The 20,232-nt window shown below is 43.4% G+C and overlaps 1 protein-coding gene across 6 annotated transcripts in view; it reads right to left on the bottom strand.

Annotated features, from left to right (window-relative positions):
• ARHGAP24 (Rho GTPase activating protein 24) overlaps positions 1 to 20,232 on the bottom strand; it is a 214,416-nt gene that overhangs the window by 18,969 nt on the left and 175,215 nt on the right. For 5 of the 6 annotated variants that reach the window (XM_051618783.1, XM_051618788.1, XM_051618786.1 and 2 more), the window contains one exon: positions 7,352 to 7,559. In XM_051618783.1, coding sequence (XP_051474743.1) covers positions 7,352 to 7,559 — 208 coding nt within the window. Of the gene's footprint in view, positions 1 to 7,351; positions 7,560 to 16,033; positions 17,377 to 20,232 lie in introns of those variants that run through there. The other variant, XM_051618784.1, reaches the window with a different exon arrangement.

The raw sequence follows: 20,232 nt of genomic DNA, 5'->3' as shown, positions 1-20,232 counted from the left end.
ACACTGTGGAAGTGGCTGTCAGACCGATTACACCGCCTGGAGTTTTTCAACCTCTCTACCATAAACAAAAATTACTGAAGCCCAGCAGGTCACCAGAAACCCAAGCCATAACCCTCCCACTTGGACAAGCAGACAGCATGTTCAGCGACCTGGAGTCAGCACTGCAGAGCACAAAGCCAACAAGTTCCTCATAAACTCTGGGAGAGGAAATATTAACAGGGCAAGGTCACATTAGAAAAAGATTAATGCTGTGCCAAAAATAGCTCTAGATCATGATGACACATAAGAGCTAACATGAATTGCGAACAGTAGGGAACAAGCAGCTGTGAGGCTGTAATTCACTTTAGGAGTTCTGGTAATAAAACAAAGGAGAACAATACATTTCAAACAGTCTGTGTATCCGTACCTCCTGGAATTACTAGAATTATAGTTCCATCATTTTAAATGTGTCACAGATCACAGTCCTGGAAATGTGAGAGTCTACCTCACCAGGATATCCTGTACCCACCACCACATTTGCTGACTGTCCTTGCTTAGCTGGACACGGGAGGAACTGGCTGGCCAAGAGTGAACCTTTGCTGCCAGCCTGCAGACAGCTTCAGTGAGATGCCAGGGGCCACGATAAACCAGTGGTAAAACACTGAGCAAGCAACATCAAAGGAAGATTACAGAAGCGCATAACTACATATAGAGAGAATCAGAGCATTGTTACTGTGCTCAGTCATGTTACAGTGAATTGGGAGCAGTACTGCTGATTCTGGGAGTCAGGCTTTGGGCCAGAAACTCAAAGGTCAAGTCAAATGCATAACACAACTGGTTAAACGTCCTATGTGATTTTTGTTCTGCCGTATAGGGGGGGGAAATTAAAAATCACAGGATCATTCTGGTTGGAAAAGACCTTTAAGACCATCGAGTCCAACCATAACCTTACTCTGCCAACCATTAACCTAACTCTTCCAAGTCCAGTGCTTAAACCATGTCCCACAGCCACACACGTACACATCTTCTAAACACCTCCAGGGATGGTGGTTCAGCCACCTCCCTAGGCAGCCCATTCCAGTGCCTGACAATCCTTGTGATGAATATTTCTTTTCTCATATTCAACCTAAACCTCCCCTGGCACAAAGTGAGGCCATGTCCTGTTGGTTGTTACTAGGGAGGAGAGACCAACCCCCACCTCACTACAAGCCCCTTTCAAGCAGTTGTGGAGAGTGATAAGGTCTCAGCCTCCAAGCTAAACAACCACAGTTCCCTCAGCTGCTCCTTGTATGACTTGTTCTCCAGACCCTTCACCAGCTTGGTAGCTCTCCTCTCAACACACTCCAGCCTCTCAATGTCCTTCTTGCAGTAAGGGGCCCAGAACTGCACACAGCACTCAAGGTGAGGCCTCACCAGTGCCCAGTACAGGAGGACAATCACTTCCCTACTCCTGCTTGCCACACTATTCCTGATACAAGCCAGGATACCATTTGCCTTCCTGGCGACCTGGGCACACTGCTGGCTCATGTTAAGCCAGCTGTTCACCAACACCCTCAGGTCCTTTTCCTCTGAGCAGTTTTCCAGCCTCTCCTCCCCAGGCCCAAGTGTTGCCTGGGGTTGGTGTGTCCCCAGTGCAGGACCTGGCACTTGGCCTTGTTGAACCTCATACAATTGGCCTTGGCCCACGGATCCAGCCTGGCCAGGGCCCTCTGCAGAGCCTTCCTACCCTCAGGCAGAGCAACACTCCCACGTAACTCAGTGTCAGCGATTACTCTCTAGATCCTTTTCCTATACAATGAATATCTAGCACAAGCAGTACCATGCCTAATCTAAGAACCAGCTGAAATGTTGCCTATGACCTGTAAAACATATATGAAAGCATTTACCCTTTAAGCCCCAAGCTGTCTGCCTCCTCTCCTCACTGATCTCAATTCTTATTTTTCTGTTTAGACAGATGAAGAAAAACCAAATAGGTCTTTGGCTTCTTTGTCCTTGTGCTGATGATTTGTACAATCCATGCTGCCTTCCAGGGACCCATTCAGAGGAGTAAGCACCTCAAGGAATACTAAAGACTGACAGATTCTATTACCAAGTTAGACGTCCACTTCAGTAATTGTAACAGCAGACAATTCATCCAGGTTAGAGACCGATGCTTTAAAAGCTGCAATGAAGACAGCAATTTAGGACAGACAAATGAAAAGACAAACTATAGAGAAACACAAGTGCTTTCAGGTAGGGTTGGCAGAGTCCTAAGAAATGGATGGATTCCCGTTGGGAAAAAACCACAACCAGCTCCAGTGAATATGCTGCTAATTTACTTTATCACTTGATAGCTTGTTCACAAAGGCTGTTATGTTTCTGCAAGATTTTGCAGGGATTGCAAGTATTTATAAAACACAGAACAACACCACAAATAAAACTATCTGTTCTTGTTTACTGGAAGAGAAAGCCACAAATCTTGCAACCTGAGGTAAGGATGCTTAGAAGACGCACTCTCAGACCTTCCACACAGCAACAAAATGTCATCCTTTCTTAATGGTGACCATAGCCATCTGAGAAGTCAGTAGCCATTGGCAGTGAAACAAACCACAGCTGACACACCAACTCCATTTCTGAAACTGAAATCCAGGCAAAGCAACTACAAATGGTCATTTACTTCCAGTAACTAAAAACACACTCTTCTACAGTAGGACACCAGTTAAACTGATATAACGGCCCTTGCATCATGCTAGAAATGTGTCTCCTAATGTGTATTTAATTGTTAGACTAGGTCTTTAAGTTGTGCCATACACACAGGTTGTTTCTGTTAGCCAGTTAGGAAGAGGCCTGGAGTTAGAAAGGACATGAAGGTGGCTCCAGAGGCACAACTGATGAGCAGATTGTGAGGATGAGGGAAGGCAGGCTGGAACAGGCCAAAACAAACAGGAATTTTCACAGGCCTACGGCCATTTGTGTTTGGCAGAAACCAGGTTTCTGGTAAAGACTTCATTTCACATAAAAATGTTTTGTTTAGGGATTACTGTATTCTCCTCTTTTAGGAAGGGAATAAAGCCCCTTCCCTTGTAGGGAACTATCTCCTTCTAAACGAAGAAATTCTTACAGACAGGTTTGAACTTGGACAGTGAAAGAACAATTTTCACTAACAGTCATTTCCAAGTCAATGTCTAGTTGCAGTCCATGAAGTGCCAGGGCAGACTACAGCCCCATTGAAACAGGTCCAATTTCTTGCATTCAGCAACATTTTAAAACATTATTTGTCTCTGGAGGAGAGTAAGAACCGTGCATGTGGTCACTCTCACCTTGAGGATATTACATCAGTAACATCCCTATCATTGTTTTCATGTACTCCAACAATCATGACTAAATGCACAAGAAAATACCTGTTCTACAGTGTGGATTATTTGGCTCCAGTAAATAACAGTTAGCATTTGCTAACTGTCACATCCATACCCTTTGCTCAGATGATTCCCAGAATGACAAGAGCAGTAAGTAATCTCTTGTCCTAAGATATACTGCATTCTTTAGAGGAATTCACACCCCTGAGACAAAGTACTTGCATTTGTGTGCTTCCTTTCTCTCTCTGTGCATACACACAGACAGGTGAACTATGTCACTTAAAACTCTTCTGAACTACTGAACTATATACATCAGTGACTGCAAGAAATGCTTGATATTCCAGTTTTCATACTGGAGGGGTTGTGTTGGATGTTTCAGATCAGGTACTGGGCTTTCTCATCCTGCGAGGAATTTCAAATACTGCTTCCATGCCCGTACGCAATAGCTCACCATTCTTCAGCAACATTTTATCCAACTATAAGATCAAAATCCAATTAATACATGAAGGTTTTTGCCATTCTCTGACTTGCCCCAGATTCACTCTGTGTTTCTGTCACTGCCTCGGAACATCCAGCTGCTAACTCATGTCCGAGCTACCCAAGTTCTATCTTTCAAAATGTGGCTGCAGTTTCTTTTGAGCAAAGCTGGTTTACTTCTTCTTCCAAATATGCCACATTTCTTCTGTGGTCTTCTTCACCAAAGTAGTTCAGACAGGATATACAATAGAGGAGGAGGGCAGGGTTTCAATAGCCCGTGGACAGCAGCTGAACTCTGGGCAAAAAAACCAGATCTGTGCCTTTGAACTCCATCTCCCAACGGCTGTTAAGGTGTTGAAGTAACAGAGGTAACATTTTAAAGGAGTTCTACTCATGGCTGTACAATCTTACCTTTGGTTTTTTTGCTTTTAATTCTGTAAATTACGTGTTTTACTGAATTAGCTAAGAAAGCATAAAGAAAAGGACTCTTCAGTAATTTCTGATATAATCATACACAAACCTACAAACACATTTCAAAGCATCTTCACTTGTTCTAAAGTCTGTTTGACTTACGTGCACTTATACACAGAAAAAATGTCAGTATGAAAAATTACAAACTCCTGTAACATCATCTCTTTGTGTTAGGTCCAACAGTGATGACAGCAGCTAGTTTTCTCCCATTCACAGCTGGTGACTGAGCACCACTACAGAAAAGTGACCTGGATTCCACTGTGTTTAGTGCCCCATCAACAACACTAACTCTAGCTCTAACTGCAAGAATCTTTATTGTTATTGATGTAAAAGAACAGGCATCATGTAAATTAATAAAGAGAACCTAGGTAGATTTTGCACTACTGGACTTTTGACTAATAATAAAATATAATTCCTGATTAAGCACAGTGGATCTGGGGGTTCATGAGAGAAAGTAAGCATGGACCCCTAAAGTGTGTGTGTATATATATATATTTTATTTTCTCTACAGCAGCTTTTCATATTGTGGCTAACTTGCCAGGTTGCATCCAACCTGGAGACCATTGTGCTGTTCAGCACAATGAAATGAAAAGTTACCCCTGAACAAGGTGACCACACACCTGAGCACTGTGAAATGAACTTCACCTCCAAAGTTTACAAATGGAACAAAAAGCTGGAGGAAAAATGTAGATGCCCAAAAGAAAAAATGGCAGAGAATGAAGTCTGTCTGGCTTCTGGACCATTGCTACATGTAAATCACCCTTCCAAACTCAAATGTGAAATAGTTAGGAGAAGAAGTACCCTTGACAACTAGACACATGGAAAGACAAGGTCAGTGTTCTATAAATTCTCAGCTTCAGAAGCAGAACTGCAGGACCAGCGATTTACAGGCACTTCCTGCTGATGTTTCTAATTGCTATAGGAGAGATTATGTGCATTCTTCACAGCAGTAGCATGTAAAATCTCTTCTCCATTTCATCTGCTGAAGCTCAGCTAGCATGCCTGTTCCTGGGGCTCATTAGTGTGTGCTACAAACGTTGCCAGATCACCTTGCAAAAAAATTCATTTATAAGGCTAAGCTCTGATGCCATTTGTTTTGAGTAGGCAGAACTTGTGTACCTAAACTGCACCTCCCAGTGGGGTGTTCAGTACATCATCTTCCTAGAGTTTGGGGGTAGCTTGTTTTCTTCATCATTTCCTCTACAATGACTTGGCTTACAGGCACAGAAGAAATAACCCTTTGTTTCTGCCAGTCACTTATATCTCTTGTAGAGGTTGTGCCAGAGACATAACTAGTAATACTCACCTTAGTCTCCAAGGTAAGGAAAACATCCCCAGCAGATGCTACTTTACCATTTTTAAGTAAATTATGCAGTATTTGAACAGCCAGTGAGTATGCTACAAACACCTATCAACTAAAACTGTCACTTCCCACAGTCTTCTGGCTCCTTAAAGCTATTTTCTGGTCAATTATCCTAACTCTCACCTTCCCATAAGAAATTAATCAACTTCAAAGGAAGACAATTCACTTTCACAGAATCATAGAATGGTTGGGATTGGAAGGAACCTCTGGAGATCATCAAGTCCAACCCCCTTGCCAGAGCAGAACCACCAGAATCTAGGGCACGTCAGACAGAAATGCATCCAGACAGGTCTTGAAAGTCTCCAGAGCAGGAGACTCCACAGCCTCTGGGCAGCCTGTTCCAGTGCTCTGTAATCCTTACAGCAAAGAAGTTTCTCCTCATGTTGAGGTGGAACTTTCTGTGCTCTAGCTTGCATCCATTGCTCTGTGTCCTGTCACTGAAGAGACTGGCCCTTCCTTCTTGACATCCAACCCTCAGATATTTATATAACATTAGTAAGATCCCCTCCCAGTCTTCTCTTCTCTAGACTAAACAGCCCCAGGTTTCTCTTCCCTTTATAGAGAATTATAAATTCTTAACCTTTCTTAAAGGGAGGTTCAGGACTGAGGAAACTGTTGGAGATAAAACAGCATTATATGTGTCTGCTTTCTCTGCATCCATAATGCACATACCTTCATGGATCACAAATTTGCTCACTTCATAGAAACAGGGAAGGGAGGGAAATGATTTCCAGCAATCAGCTTCATCTGACAGCATGGTTTTGCTCTAGAAGATCAAGCTATGCTTCCCATCCTGTTACTTGAATTCCTATCAGTCCAAGGTACCACAAAATAAACAGAACCTGCCTGTTCCCATTAGACTCTCAATTGGAGTGAAGTATCCCAGCTTCATTTTGGAGATGTGTTATGGATCTCACTTATGGATCACACTGAGGACAACCACTGTTTAGCAGTCTCGTGCACTGACATTTCATTACCATCATATAAATTCTGATCCTACAGAAAAAGGCTGTGTAGAATTCCTAATCCACTGGTTCCGTTTCTCTGGTTGCACTCCAACTATGTGGACTGTTGCTGTCAATGCTTATAGGAGGAGAATGGAATTTGTACAAAGAGTCTGTCTTACAAAAGACTGCCAAAAGTCCTACACAGCTTTGTGAACAGTTCTGGGTTTTTCCTTGCCCCAGGGAATGGGCATTTTCCTTCCCCTTTCTCATTAGCTTTGCAAAACTGTATAAATATTGGAATACAAATTGAAGCTGGACCCTCAAAACCACACAGGTTTGTTATTATGGTCACAGTGATTTTTATTTTAAGACCAAAGGCCCAAAATTATAAAGGAATACAAAAAATAGACTTCCCTTATAATTCTCTAGGTAACAGAACACATGGGAATTGGTGATAAGAGAAATTCTTCCTTTGTGCAACTGACTGAACTCCAGCATCACCGCAGCATTGCAAATAATACTAAGATCAAGGCAAGCCAGATTTTTTTGATTAAGCCAAACCATTAGCAAAACTTTTCCTAACCAGCTTTTCACAAATGGAAATTCTCCAGAAACACTTTGAAATCAGGCATCAAAGTCAGATATTTTTTTTTATATATAAAACAAAGACATTTTAGAGTGATAATAAGAAACATACAGGAAAACCTACAAAACCATGTCATTCTGTCTGTTGCCACCACATGTTTTACAGCAGCACAGAGCAACCTGCAGGACTTTACCTGTCAAAAGATGGCTTCTCTCCACAGTCAAATGCATCCTGTAGCTCCTTGACAAGATTAGCCTGCCCAGGCAGTCGAAAAAGGCCTTCTTCCTTCAGCCCCCGCTGCCGGATGAAATCCACACACTGTTCCACCAACATGGGGGCCAGGCGGTTTCCATATCGCTTCTCGTATCGGACAGTGTCTTCCAGCTTCTGCCCAAAAATGCCTGCATGGATAAGAGATGGGATTTGGTTGAGCTTCGTAAAATCATTTGAGGAACCTTGTGTCTTCCAGTGCAAACCTCGCACTGTACAGACCATGGAAATGCACGAGCCATTGAGCTGCTCCTTTCTTCAGAAGAAAACGCTCAGTTTCTCATGGAAATAAAATGCAGACATATTATCACAATGTACAAAAACATTATTTAAAATAAAATACTGCAATTTATTTTTTCAGACCATAAGCACAGAAAACATGGAAAATAATGTTTGTATTATTTTCATCACAAAAGTTCTGATTCAAAAGTGATACACATCTCCATCTCCTTGGATTCATAGCTAATAGTCTATTAAAACAAGTAGTGCCTGTATCAGTTTCAAAGGCATATAAACACTACCTTTACTCATGGAGAGCAACAGATTTATAAATATAACTCAGGATTTAATTCCCACTAAGCCAAATTACTAAGTTTTCCCACATAAACAAAGACCATTCCTTTAATGTACTGCCAGTTGCATTATCACTGTCTGCTTTAGGAACAATACATCTTGTGTATGAAAATGATCCTGACATGAAAAGTGAAATAGGTTGGAATAATTGCAAGACAGCTGCCTTTTTACTTAATCTCAGAAGAACACAGTTTTTTTCACAGAATTAACTTCAACCCTGCTCTGAGGACATCATCACTACCACTGGAAAGACAGCTACTCTTCATAACTTATTTGGCCTCTCCCTTTGAAACTGCAGAGCCAGGCATCATACACAGCATCATAATCATGTTCAGGCACATCATCTATGATGGAAGCTCTCTCTTAAAGCTATAATTTGTTGAATAATATTGGGGCTGAAGTGACGCAATTCCATTTCTATGTATAGCAAGAGAATGGATAGTTCTAAGACAGTCATGATCAGAAACTAAAGACCAAATGACTGTCTATGCTTGGAAGGCTCCTTTTCCAATTACATATCCTATAAAGTGGGGGAGGGGAGAGGGGGGGGGAGAAGAAAAAAAGCACTAAGTCAAATTTTGCCCTTCCCTAAGCATAGAGCTCCTCCTGGCTTAAAAATATTTAACAAAGAGAACACAGTTGGTTTGGCTTGCTTTTTCTAGAGAAAGCCCAAAGTGAGATAGCAAGCTTTGGCTCAAAAACTTAATCCTATCATCAATTAAAATTACATGAACAAGTAACGACAAGCTGAGGTAGCATTCACACTGAAGCATCCTTCAGCATAACCTTCAAAGGGTACATTTTTTTTCTCCAACAAAAGGGAACTCACACCTCAGCTACAGGGGGGAAAGTTGCCTTGAACACTCTCCAGGATGCTATGGCAAGTGGGTAGCAACCTGTCAGTCGCCCATACTGAAGGTCTGAGGTTTGTATTTAAGTGCCATTTTTTTTACTGCAGCACAGGAAATAACTGGAGAGAGTAACTGATGTCCAGCTAAGACATCCAGAAAGTATTCTGAGATGCAGAGCAGCATATTTTGTAAAACCCAGAGAGCAGTAGGTAAGGGGACTGAACATCACACAGCCAGTCTTTATTAGCTCGCTTTTCTTTTTGTTCTGTAGAACCCAAACCCCCATACTTAGCAATTAAAGTGAGGGGCTGCTGCTGGAAAACACAGAGGAAATCCTCAAGTCCCTCCATTTTCTAGATCCTCCTTCTGAAAGTAGTAAAATTAAGGAGTAAGGTCCAATGAAAGTCAGTTAAGGAATTGGTGATTATAGAAGTCTGGGGATTTCAAAGCCCTTCTTAATAGACAAAGATTGTTCCTTCCCCTGGCAAAACAAGCCCTACTTCCTCTGCCCCTCCTCAACGGGTGTTTGTTCTACCTCCCAAACATCCTGGTGGCCTTTTACTCAAATCTCTCCAATTTTATCTCCCCCGCCTTTATTTTTTTTTTAATGGACACAATCTTTGGAAGATTGTCTAAAAAAAGCTGAACAGAGGGGGCTAATTAATTCCCTCCCTCTGTTGTCCCTGCTCCTGCTGAAAATGCCAAAACTGCTGTCAAACCTTCCTTCTGCCAAGTCCACAGCTCGCTCACCTCCAGTTCTGTCCCCCAGAGCACCCAGGTCCTTTCCACAGAGCTGTCTCCCCTGGGGTTATTCCTCCTTAGGTGTATGACTTGGCCATTCTGCTCCAGTTTGTACTACGAACATACAATCCCAGTTTCCCTTCAAGAGCCCATGAGGTCTCTTGGTGTCAAACACAAGACGTTTTGCCTCTTTTCAAAGTTATCCGTATAAGATACTCCAACGACATGATGTACAACTACAGCTCATGCCCACTGACAGGACAATTAATACATTAACAAGCTTGGTGCTATTGCCTATACTTTCTTCTCTCTGTGCTAACATCCTTCCATCAGTAATGTGCATATTGCTGTTCACATTCTACTCCTATTAGTAATGACACTGTAATCAAAATACATCCTTTTCGATTAATACTTTTTGTGGGATGTTGTTTTGGTTGGGTTTTTTTTCCCCTTCATTTTAGAATTGGCTTTCAAAGCATGTCTAGTAGATAAAGAATAATATCAGAATAAGGGTATTCTGTGCAGTGGCAGCAAAAAACATTCCCATCTTATTATAAATTGCAGATGCACCACAACACAAAATGGTTTGAAAGCAGATGGCGACCATAAAGAATTAAGATGTCTCTAACTAGCGTCAAACAATATTTTTAAAGACAAATAGAAAGTAACAAGTAATTCACAATCAAAAGGTGAGATACATTAAATGGATATGACAAACTTGGTGCTGTATTACAGCCGCAATTCACAGGTACTGAATGAAGAAAACCTTACAAAAACCTGTACCTGAGGAAAAAATAAAACATGATAGGATGGAGAGTGTCAAGAAAAAAATAAAACCAAAACAATCCAAATTTGAGTCTAAAATTTCCAAGTTCTGGTCCCCAAACTGTATTGTTTCCACTACTGACTGCAATAAGGTACATTACAAATTATTGAATTTTATTGAGACATTTAAAATACAAATAGCTAGAAATGTCTGAAGGAGCGACATGAGTAACTACAGCAATTGTCTTGGATGTGATAGATTGGATTCACATCCTACACAATCTTCAGAACACCACTGCATCAAGTCTGGTCACAAATATACTTCACAGCCAGAGGGGTGAGGGATATGCCCCACCATCCTCACATGTCAGGGACTCAGCTCCCCATCTGTAAGAACGGCGATGATACCAGATCTACCTGACAGGCACAAGGATCTCCATGCTCAGCTTTGGGAAGCTCACAGCTAGCATGGTAGTTCTGACAACCATGTAGAAAACTCAAGAGCACACCTTCAAGTGCTTCTCAAGTCACCATTTACATTCTCCCCTTTGTTTGGCTTTGGAACTCACCTCAAGCAGGCATGGTTTGGTTTCAAAGTCTAGGCTGGACTTCTCCAAAGTAAGTATTTCCTTCACCTAACAAATGCACAGCTCTGCACCTGGAAGCATGTCACCATGGAAGGAATCAGTCATGACAAACCTGCTTAAACACTGACTTGAAGTCATACTTGCTGTTGCCTTATGGAAAAAGTACACTGTTGCCAGGGGCAGAAGTGGCAGAAAAATGACAACTCTGCTTCCACATCACATTGTCATAATTGTTTCCTTTTCCATCATCTTTCTGGTGTCTGTTGTGTTTTTCACTGTTTTGGGATAAAAGCCACAATCACTGCCATTGTAAGGTGCACCTTCTACCACTGTCCCTTTCTAAGAAGGCTTTTATCCCCTAGTATGTCACAACTAACCAATACAGAGATATTGCAGATTAATAGTTTCTGAAGACTATGGTGTTGACTGTTGTAAAGCAAGGGCAATGCTGTAAGGAGTTGTGGCTGCAAGCATACAGTCACCTTAGTGGTTGGCAAAGACAGGCAATGGTGAACACAATAACCTGCACCTCATAACTGCTGACATCTCCTTTACAGAGAAACAATGAAATGACAGTCTAAGGTATGAATCACAGAATTGTAGAATGGTTTGGGTTGGAAGGGACCTTAAAGATCCTCTAGATCCTACTCCCCTGCATGGGCAGGGACATCTCCCACCAGACCAGTTTGCTCCAAGCCCCATCCAACCTGCCCTTGAACACTTCCAGGGATGGGGCTTCCATAGCCTCCCTGGGCAACCTGAGGGTCTCACCACCCTCACACTAAAGAGTTTCTTCCTCATGTGTAAGCTTAATCTTCTCTCTTCCAGTTTTAATCCATTCCACCTTGTCCTCTCCCTCCCCTTGTAAAAATACTACAATGCAACCAAAACCACAGGGATAATTTCACATACTGCTTTTTACAAGTAAATTTCCACTACAGTAACTAAATACGAACACCTCTGTGGAGACGAAAATTAAACAGAGCCCTCATAACTCGTGTTGAATCCAAGCCCAAGTTCTCCTAAATTTCAAAGTCTCCAAAATCCACAAATGCACAGAGGCACAAATGCTGACCTGTGGTTTAATTTATCCTTGGGATAGGATGCCAGAGGGAAACCAAACAAACAAAACTAACAAGAAACCTTGAGATTCAGAGTGACAGCAGCTGGTGTAAAGCAGGGAAATGTACGAGATTCCAGTTCTGACCAGTTATTAGATTTAATCAACAGAATTTCTTTTTCAGAGAGGCCGCTGTAGGTCTTTAAAGCTATATCCAATTAAGCCAAGATCACGCATAACATCAAAGAGGAAAATCACATGCTAGCAAAGGGCATGCTGAGCAGTTACTTATTAACTAGAACATTCCCTTGCTAGAAGTTTTGTCAACATTTGGAGAAACTGGATTTCCAAGCCTAACAGACACCCATAAAGCTTATAGAGGACACTCCAAATTCTGTATATGTCTACTCGAGAGGTGTAAAGCACTGTGGTATTTTCAATGGTACATATTCACAGTTAAGAGCATGGTTTAAAATCTCAGAATGCTACCAGTCAATTCTTTCCTTAGCCACTGAAAACAGGTAGGAGTCACATGTCAAGGCTGTTGACTCCAAGCTTCTCATTCATTAACAAAAAAGGAGAAAGAAAGGTCTAGGCAGCAGTTCTCTCTCCTTGCTTTCTAAGGAGTAGCTTGGAAAAGCCCACCTGCCACTCCAGCTCTACCACAGCACTCAGTGAGCCAGAAGGTTTCTGCCTTTTCCAGACCACTCCTCAGCAATTCAGAGGATCCATAATTTTCAGACAGCATAAAGCACAGAGGGTTGATGCTTTCAACAGAGAGCCTGTCCGCAGGGTTCTCTCCATGTGCAGCAGAGGATCTCTGTCCTTCTGAAAAAGAAATCTGTGAGTTTATGGGCTGTACTGATCTAAAAGGGTCAGTTAAGGCCAAAGGAATTGATCTCAGCTTAGGATCTGGATGAGAATTTTAAGCAGCTCTTAATTCTACATCAATAATTCACTGACAGTGAAAATAACAGATCAGGTGAACAGCTTTCAAAAGCAGGGCTGGGAACAAAGGTCCTGGAATAACAGAAAGAATTGGCTGTCATGGCCACATAACATTTAATACTGAGTTTTAAATTATTAGTTCTTTTCAGCTTTCTGCTTGGTGTTCCCCAGCACTAAGAGCTCTTTGGAGTGGATCAAAGCAGGGATTATTTTGTTCTTCTCTACAGAATTCTGTAATTTACAGGAGGAAAAATCCCACAGTGGTGGGAGAATTTTGTTCTAGCCTGACTCATTCTCTTTCCTTCAAGCCTTCAGGAGAAGAGCCCCACAGTCAGTGTGATGCCAGGAGTAGGTAAGACAAAGTCCTGCCCTGGGGTTCACCACAGCTGCACACCAGAGGCTACTGCTTAGAAAAAACAATTCTGAAATCAAAGCAGAACTAGCTAAAGGCTGGAAAGGGATGGAGGCAATTTTAAAAAAACCATCACCAGTAACTTATCACTGTTGATCACATCAGGGCCTGCACCATTTCTCTGGCCACAGCCAGTGCCACCTCCTCCTCCAAAACTTGGTTTCACCAAATTCAACAGGCTATGCAAAATGTTCTCACCTCAGAATGCCAACAAAGTTACCCTCAGTTACTGCTTTCTCCACTCACCCTAAGGGAAAGCGAGGATGGTGAGACACTGGCCTGGGTTGCCCAGAGAGGTCTGGTAGGCACCCCATTCCTGGAAACATTCAAGGTCAGGTTGCACAGGGCTCTGGGCAGTCTGATCTAGTTGAAGACGTTCCTGCTCACTGCAGGGGGGCTGGACAAGATGACCTTTAAAGGTCCCTTCCAACACAAACCATTCTACAATTGTACCCTGCATGTGTTTTCAGGAAGTTCCTCTGGTGGTACCAACAGTGAGGATCTTCTCTAAACCGTATTTTAAAGCTGCTTGGCTCTGTCTCTCTTCAGATGCTCCCCTTGAGCACTTACTTCTCCTATGGCCAAACAGGTGTGACATTTATTATCTTTCAGTACCTATCACAATGCAGCTTTGATCTGGATTTCCAGGAGGGTTCTACAGTGTCCATCATTGGTGAAGATGTTGATGTATCTCTGCATGAACATACAGTGTCATGATTCCCCTGTAGTTCTTCCAATGACTAGCCAATGGTTTTCCCTGCTCGGGAAATGTTTTTTTCTGCATTGTGTTACACAGCTTAGAACTAACTGATCTGTCTTAAGCAAGAGCTAGGTTTGCAGAAGGCTAGTTTTGCCTTTTTGTATACTTAGGTGTGCAGTCTGCAAATGAAGTGACAAGAATTAGGTATGCCAGTTAAGACAAGCATAGTTAGCCAAATTGACTTGTGCAACCATAGTAAAGGCTTGACTGAAAATCCAGTTCACGTTCATCTTTCTGTTGACTTCAGAGGGACAGGGACCTAGCTCCACACATGCACACCCAGCATTCTGCAGCCCTCATCTAGGGGCCTTATGACAACACTCTTGACAAACAAACATCTGTAAGGCAGCACCTGAAGTAAATTATACACAGAGGAAGGCAAAATCAGCAGCATGGCTCCATCATTCTGTCCTCTGCCCCAAGCACTGCAGCTTCACTTGGGAGTTTTAGACACGAGGAGCTTCTGTGTCACAACATACAGGGAAAGAATCAACAGCTGAAGCTCTTCTCGGAGCAGCCAAGGCTGCACCCTGGGTAGAAAGACAGCTGTCTGCAAAATTATCAGTTAATCCTTTATTCAACTTCCAAACATTTCTCCAATAGTGAGGCTTACAAATGGGGCACAGACAGCTCTAATTCACACTGACACCTTGACACACACTAGCACACTTGATACAGACACATCCATGTCCTCCTGGCTGGTCTCCAGAAGGACTGAACTCCAGCAACCGAGGGAAACACTGGCCTCAGGGAGGGGTGCACAGGGGGCAAACAGCTTTCTGTGCTGTCTCAGCTGCAGGTGAGAGCTGATTTCAGTCCCTCCCTGGTTGCGAACCCTGCTTTCAAGGCACTGCCCCTGACTGCCTGCGTGCACAGGGCTCAAAAGCCATGACACCACCACATCCCTCCTGAGCCTGGGAGAAAAAAGCTGCATGGTCTCGCAAAAGGACAAATGGAAGCATGGAGGAACAGTTTAGGGAGGAGCAGGAGATGAAGATTACTATTTGTATAAGCTCCACGTGAGATCATTTACCATACTTCAGAATTTAGCCCTTTCACTTGGATTTCTCTGTCCAGCATAGGTTTTAAGGCAGCACCAATATTCTCCTCTTCCCCCACAGAAAGTTTTTGTCCTCCTTCATAGAGGTAGTTTCTCCCCACCCATCCCAAGCGCCATACCACCTTATCATCACTTGTTGTATCTCTTCCTCAGACATGCGTTTCCCTTCCAGCTGACATATTTTGAAAGCCAGCCTCCTCTTTGCCCTCTTCCCACCAAGACTGCCATGCTCTGCTTCGACAGAAATGTGTGCAATGCAGAAGAAAACTGGCTTTAAACATCTCTCTGCAGCCAGTGGAAAGGCAAATGCAGGCTGCAGGGCAGCAGGATCAAGCGGCAGTGCAGCACTTGCCATAGGACAATGCATTGCACGGCTACACTTCAATCCACCAGAAATCTCTGAAGCCAAAAACCGTCTTCTGCACAGATGCACATTTATCATGTTGCTTTGCTCCCCCCTTTTCTCTCCCCCCCCTCCCCCACAGACAAACCTACAACTCTTTTCCCTGATGTTCTGCCGGACAAATAGGCAACTCAGAGCATCACAGGGTCTGATCCCCCCCCGCCCTCGCTGAGTTTTGCTCAGAGGCTCTGCAAAAATCTCGTCCCAAGCCACCTCATTCAGGCAGCCCATTCATGAGCTATTATGCAGAAGAGACAATATCAGCTGGCCAGCTACAAATGAACAAAGAAGTAAATAAATCATTCACAGAATGTTCACATCTGCATTGTTTAATGCCCCCCTTTTTTTGTTGTACTCTCATGTGCTCCTGCACAGGCAGCCCCATGACTTTTCAGAAAACATGGTTTCATTAGCAAAGCAGAACACAGCAAGAGAATGGACCTACCTTTACGGAAACTAAAACACCGCTTAATTCTCCTGTAAGTGTTTTTAGGAATGAAAGGAGCTGCTGCTAAGGCACCTGGACTGCGGACTCCAGCATTCCTGTCTTCAGGCATCATACAGGCCAGAGCCCCCACGTCCCTCCAAAGCTTTCCTTCACCAGGTGCATCCAGACGAAACACCACAACTGATCATCATTACCTACTGCCGAGGAGTTTTTATAATAGTGTGTTTTCCTCTGGAGCTAGGAGATTGGTGGTCTTCTAGATCTTGGGTAGGGCTAGAAGTGATTTCAATGTTCTCTTCCCTGCTTCAGTTTTGCTTTGGGGAAGAATTTCCTTCCCTCCTATTTCCTCTCGTTTCTTTTATTTCCTGCGGCGAGACAACTGTCTATTATGCAACGTCACAACAAAAGAGTTTCAGCAAAAAAGATGTATCTTCTATTCAAACAGAAGTGCCCGGCACAGAGGGAGGGGGAGAAAGACCTCTTCCTCCCAGCTGGAACAGGGGGTTGAGTGGCAGAGACTCCAGTTCCACAGGAAAAGGTCAGTGCTTCGTGGTGCGCAAGGGGAAAGGGAAGAACAATACCGAAAAGGCCACTGAAGAATCCTCCGGGATATGATGCTCCTTGCTGGCTCCCTTTATCTCTGCAACTGAGCAGCAAAAACAACCGCCCCTTCGCCTGAGAGGCTCTCAGTCCATGAGAGATTCCTTTCAAAAGGCCTTTTATATACCCAGCTCCCTGTCTGATGCTCTCACGGGCTTGGTTTATTGCCTTCCAACTACCAGAAGCTCTCGTGGGAGAGGCGCGTCAGCTGCGGCAGCAGTGCCTGCCTGCTGGCAGGATCCTGGGGAGCTGCTGAGGTAGGTGTGTGCCTCCACACAGGGATGCTCTGCCTGCTGGCTCCCTCCTGGCCCCACGCCTGGCTGTGGCAGCCAGGGCTGCTGCTGCTGCCTGCACTTGCAGCAGGTGCAGGCAAACGATGTAGAGGAGGGAGCTGCCGCAGCACAGGTTCGTCTGCTCCTCCAGGTGACTCTGAGTGGCCTCCAGGCAGCCGTGGTGTGCAGCAGCTCCAGCAGCAAGCAGGCTGTGCCTGGCTCCCACGGGAGGTGCCAGCCCTCACACTACTACCCTTGCTAAAATGCTCATGCTCCTACTTCTCGCCTCCTCCCTCCCCCTTAGTTGCAAGCTCTGCAATTAGAGCTCAGGCCTTTCCCTCCTGTAAAAAATTGCCTTTTTAATCTAATCAGGAAAGGAATTCCATGTGCAAACAGGCATTACATGCCCTGGTTCATTTACATTTCTTTTTCCTTTCAGAATTTTTTCCAGTCACCTTACTCCTTTGGTGCAAAAAGGCAATCTGCTTCTGATCACCTTAGCAGATTCCCACCTGCCCCCCTCCCACATTCTCTTTCTAGCACAGGTTAACAAATAACAATTTAATTATACGGTTAATCATTTACAGAGCTCCTTGCTCTGGTACCAGGAGTCCCTTCCCACTGCCAGACAAACTTTAAATATTAGTGGCTCAGCAAGGATCAGACACATCCGTTGCACGTGCGCACACACACACACACACACACAGAGCTTTCTTACAGGGCTTCAAAGAACCAGAAAATTCAAGTAGGTCACTCAAAGTGGCACTTGACTTGTACAACATCAGGCTATTGTGGTTGACCATCTAGTAGGAAGCTGATATAAAACTGGTGTTTTGATTAATTAGCTGTCTGAAATAATTCTGTGTTGCAAGTAATTACTTATTACTGGCTAGTCATCATCATGTGACTGCAGCTTTTCTGTGTGTTGTTGATAACTAATGTAATCATAGAATCACAGAATGGTTTGAGTTGGAAGGGACCTTCAAGATCATGTCATTTCAACCCCCCTGCATGGGCAGTGACACCTCCCACTAATGCATAAAAAGATTAACTTCAGTGGCTACAGCTCATATAAAGGCAGCTCTCGGGCAACTGAAGCCAGAAATGCCCTTCTGTAGAAGGATCAGACTGTTGCAGCAGCTGTAGCAACATCCATGTAGCAAGGGATAGTGAAAAATGAGTGTGTCCCACCATACAGGATTACAGAGCAGTTAATAGGGCTCATTAAGACTTGTTAAAAGACTATCAATTTAAGTAACAAGTAGTTAATAAAATGGGGAACTTGTTAGAAACACAGTTCTTGAATGGTGACAGATCCCACAATACTGCTTTTGCCTTGTTATCATGGTCAAACCTCCGGGAACAGTAAACCCAAAGCCATGTTCCATCTATTCTCATGTTTTCCAGGGAGTTAACTGTTTGCTTCCCAATACAAACAACCCTGAGTCAGTGTGTTTGCTCAAGAAATCCAATAGGAAAACCAAAAAGAATATGCTTAGAGGTGTTTTAGCTATGAATTAATTTAAACAGTAATTCAAGGATTGCACCTGTCTCTTGTTTTAGGCAACTCAGCATCCAAAGTCTTCAGCAAGGTGCTTCCCTCAGTAATTGGCATTGAAACAGTGCTTGTGTCCTGAGAGTTTTCACGGTGGCTGGAAACATTCCCAGCTGTAAACCAGAAATAGCTCTTGCCCTATAAAAGCAAATGAGGGGGTGGTGAAGAAAGCACAGGGTCAGGACTGGGGAGATTTGGTTTCTATTCGTAGCTCTACGTGTGGACTTGGGCTAGAAATGGAGTTTCGTCTAACCTCAGCTCCCTGCCTGTAAAATGTAGACACTTTTCCACTTGCAGAAGAACTTCCCTCATTATTTGCCACAGAAACACACTGTGGTGCTGGAAGCCAAGTGCAAAAAACCACAAGGATCAAAAAATCCAGTTCTGTTATGCCCTTAAATTTATTACTGCCAGAGTGAACTTGCACTGCTGCCAGGCTGGAGTGACAGAAGGCTGAGGAGCCCGACACAAGGCCTGCTTTACAAAGGGAAAGCTGGGGGTGGGTCATCTTTTTGCTACATTTGCAAGCAGATTTCTAACCTGCCCTAATTGCAGAAGATTGTACTCCTCCCTCCTCCCCTCCCTCTCCCACTCCAGTTTGATACACAAGAGGATCATGCCTTTTAAGACAAACTTTTTACTTTGTGGTTTTTGGGTTTTGTTTGGGTTTTTGTTTCAAGCATCCTCCTGTAAGGTCTACATGTCCAGATCCAGGATGGTGCCAGCTTGTTAACATACAGGGCCAGATCCCTGTGCAATGATTGCTTAGAATCATCTCTCCAGGCCATATTTCCCCAGAAGGAGCCAACAAGACAGTCATCTTTGAATAGGTGCCAGGCAGGCCTGAGCTTGACCAAGTTTCTCAGCACAGCTCACCAAAGCCTCCTCCTAAGAACTTTGTGACATGACTAAAGCACAAAGGAAGATGAGTGGCTTACAAGAAAAGTTTTGTTTAAAAAGGTAGTTTCCTTCAGTCCCCCCAGTCCTCTCTCCTGTGGTCTGCCTGGCAGTTAAGGAGAAGACATTTGCAGTCCCAGTTTTCACTGATAACCACATCTCAGTCATGAAACAGCACAGACAATCCTGCTTATTTTTTCCAGTAACCTGCAGACAAGACCAGAAAAACTATCTGATGCCACATGGCTGCTCTTTCACAGTGGAAAAATGCTTTTGTCCTTGTACCTGGAGATCTGAGAGGTCCAAGGAACAGACTGATTAATGCACTGAACTTTTGTGGAACTGTATCAATCATACTTGTATTATACCAATGTTTACATGAACACCAGAATAATAATTATGAAAATGATAATAATTTGCACCCCATTCAACATCAGAGAGCTTTTTAAAAAAGACAACTAGACATCCACTAATAAATTTTGATCCAGTACTACTGAAATTACTTGGTATGCCAATCAAAAGAAAAAGAATCTATTCAGTACTGCTAGTGCTGATATTCTGAGGCTTGCAGGAGTGCACAGCTTTGTGTAGCACTGTTGCTGGTGTTAGCTGTCACGTGCAGGAGAATCACTGACAGCTTCTTGCATGTATGAAACACATGGATGGTCTTTTAGACAGTGACAAAAGGAATGACCTTTGGGAGAAGACCAACCTTCTGTGAAAACAATTTCTTGAACTGCCTTGGCAATGCAATATCATGTGCTATGCTCACCAAAGCAAGTGGTTTCAGGGAGTTGAAACCTTGTAATTGAGCCCTCTGCATGGGAACACGCCTGATACGTGCATTGCAACTGGAAACAAAAGGCTTTACT

This window comes from Apus apus, chromosome 4 (assembly GCF_020740795.1).
Source record: "Apus apus isolate bApuApu2 chromosome 4, bApuApu2.pri.cur, whole genome shotgun sequence".
NCBI lineage: Eukaryota > Metazoa > Chordata > Aves > Apodiformes > Apodidae > Apus > Apus apus.
Note: the sequence above shows the minus strand (reverse complement) of the source record. Positions and strands in the feature narration are given on the sequence as shown.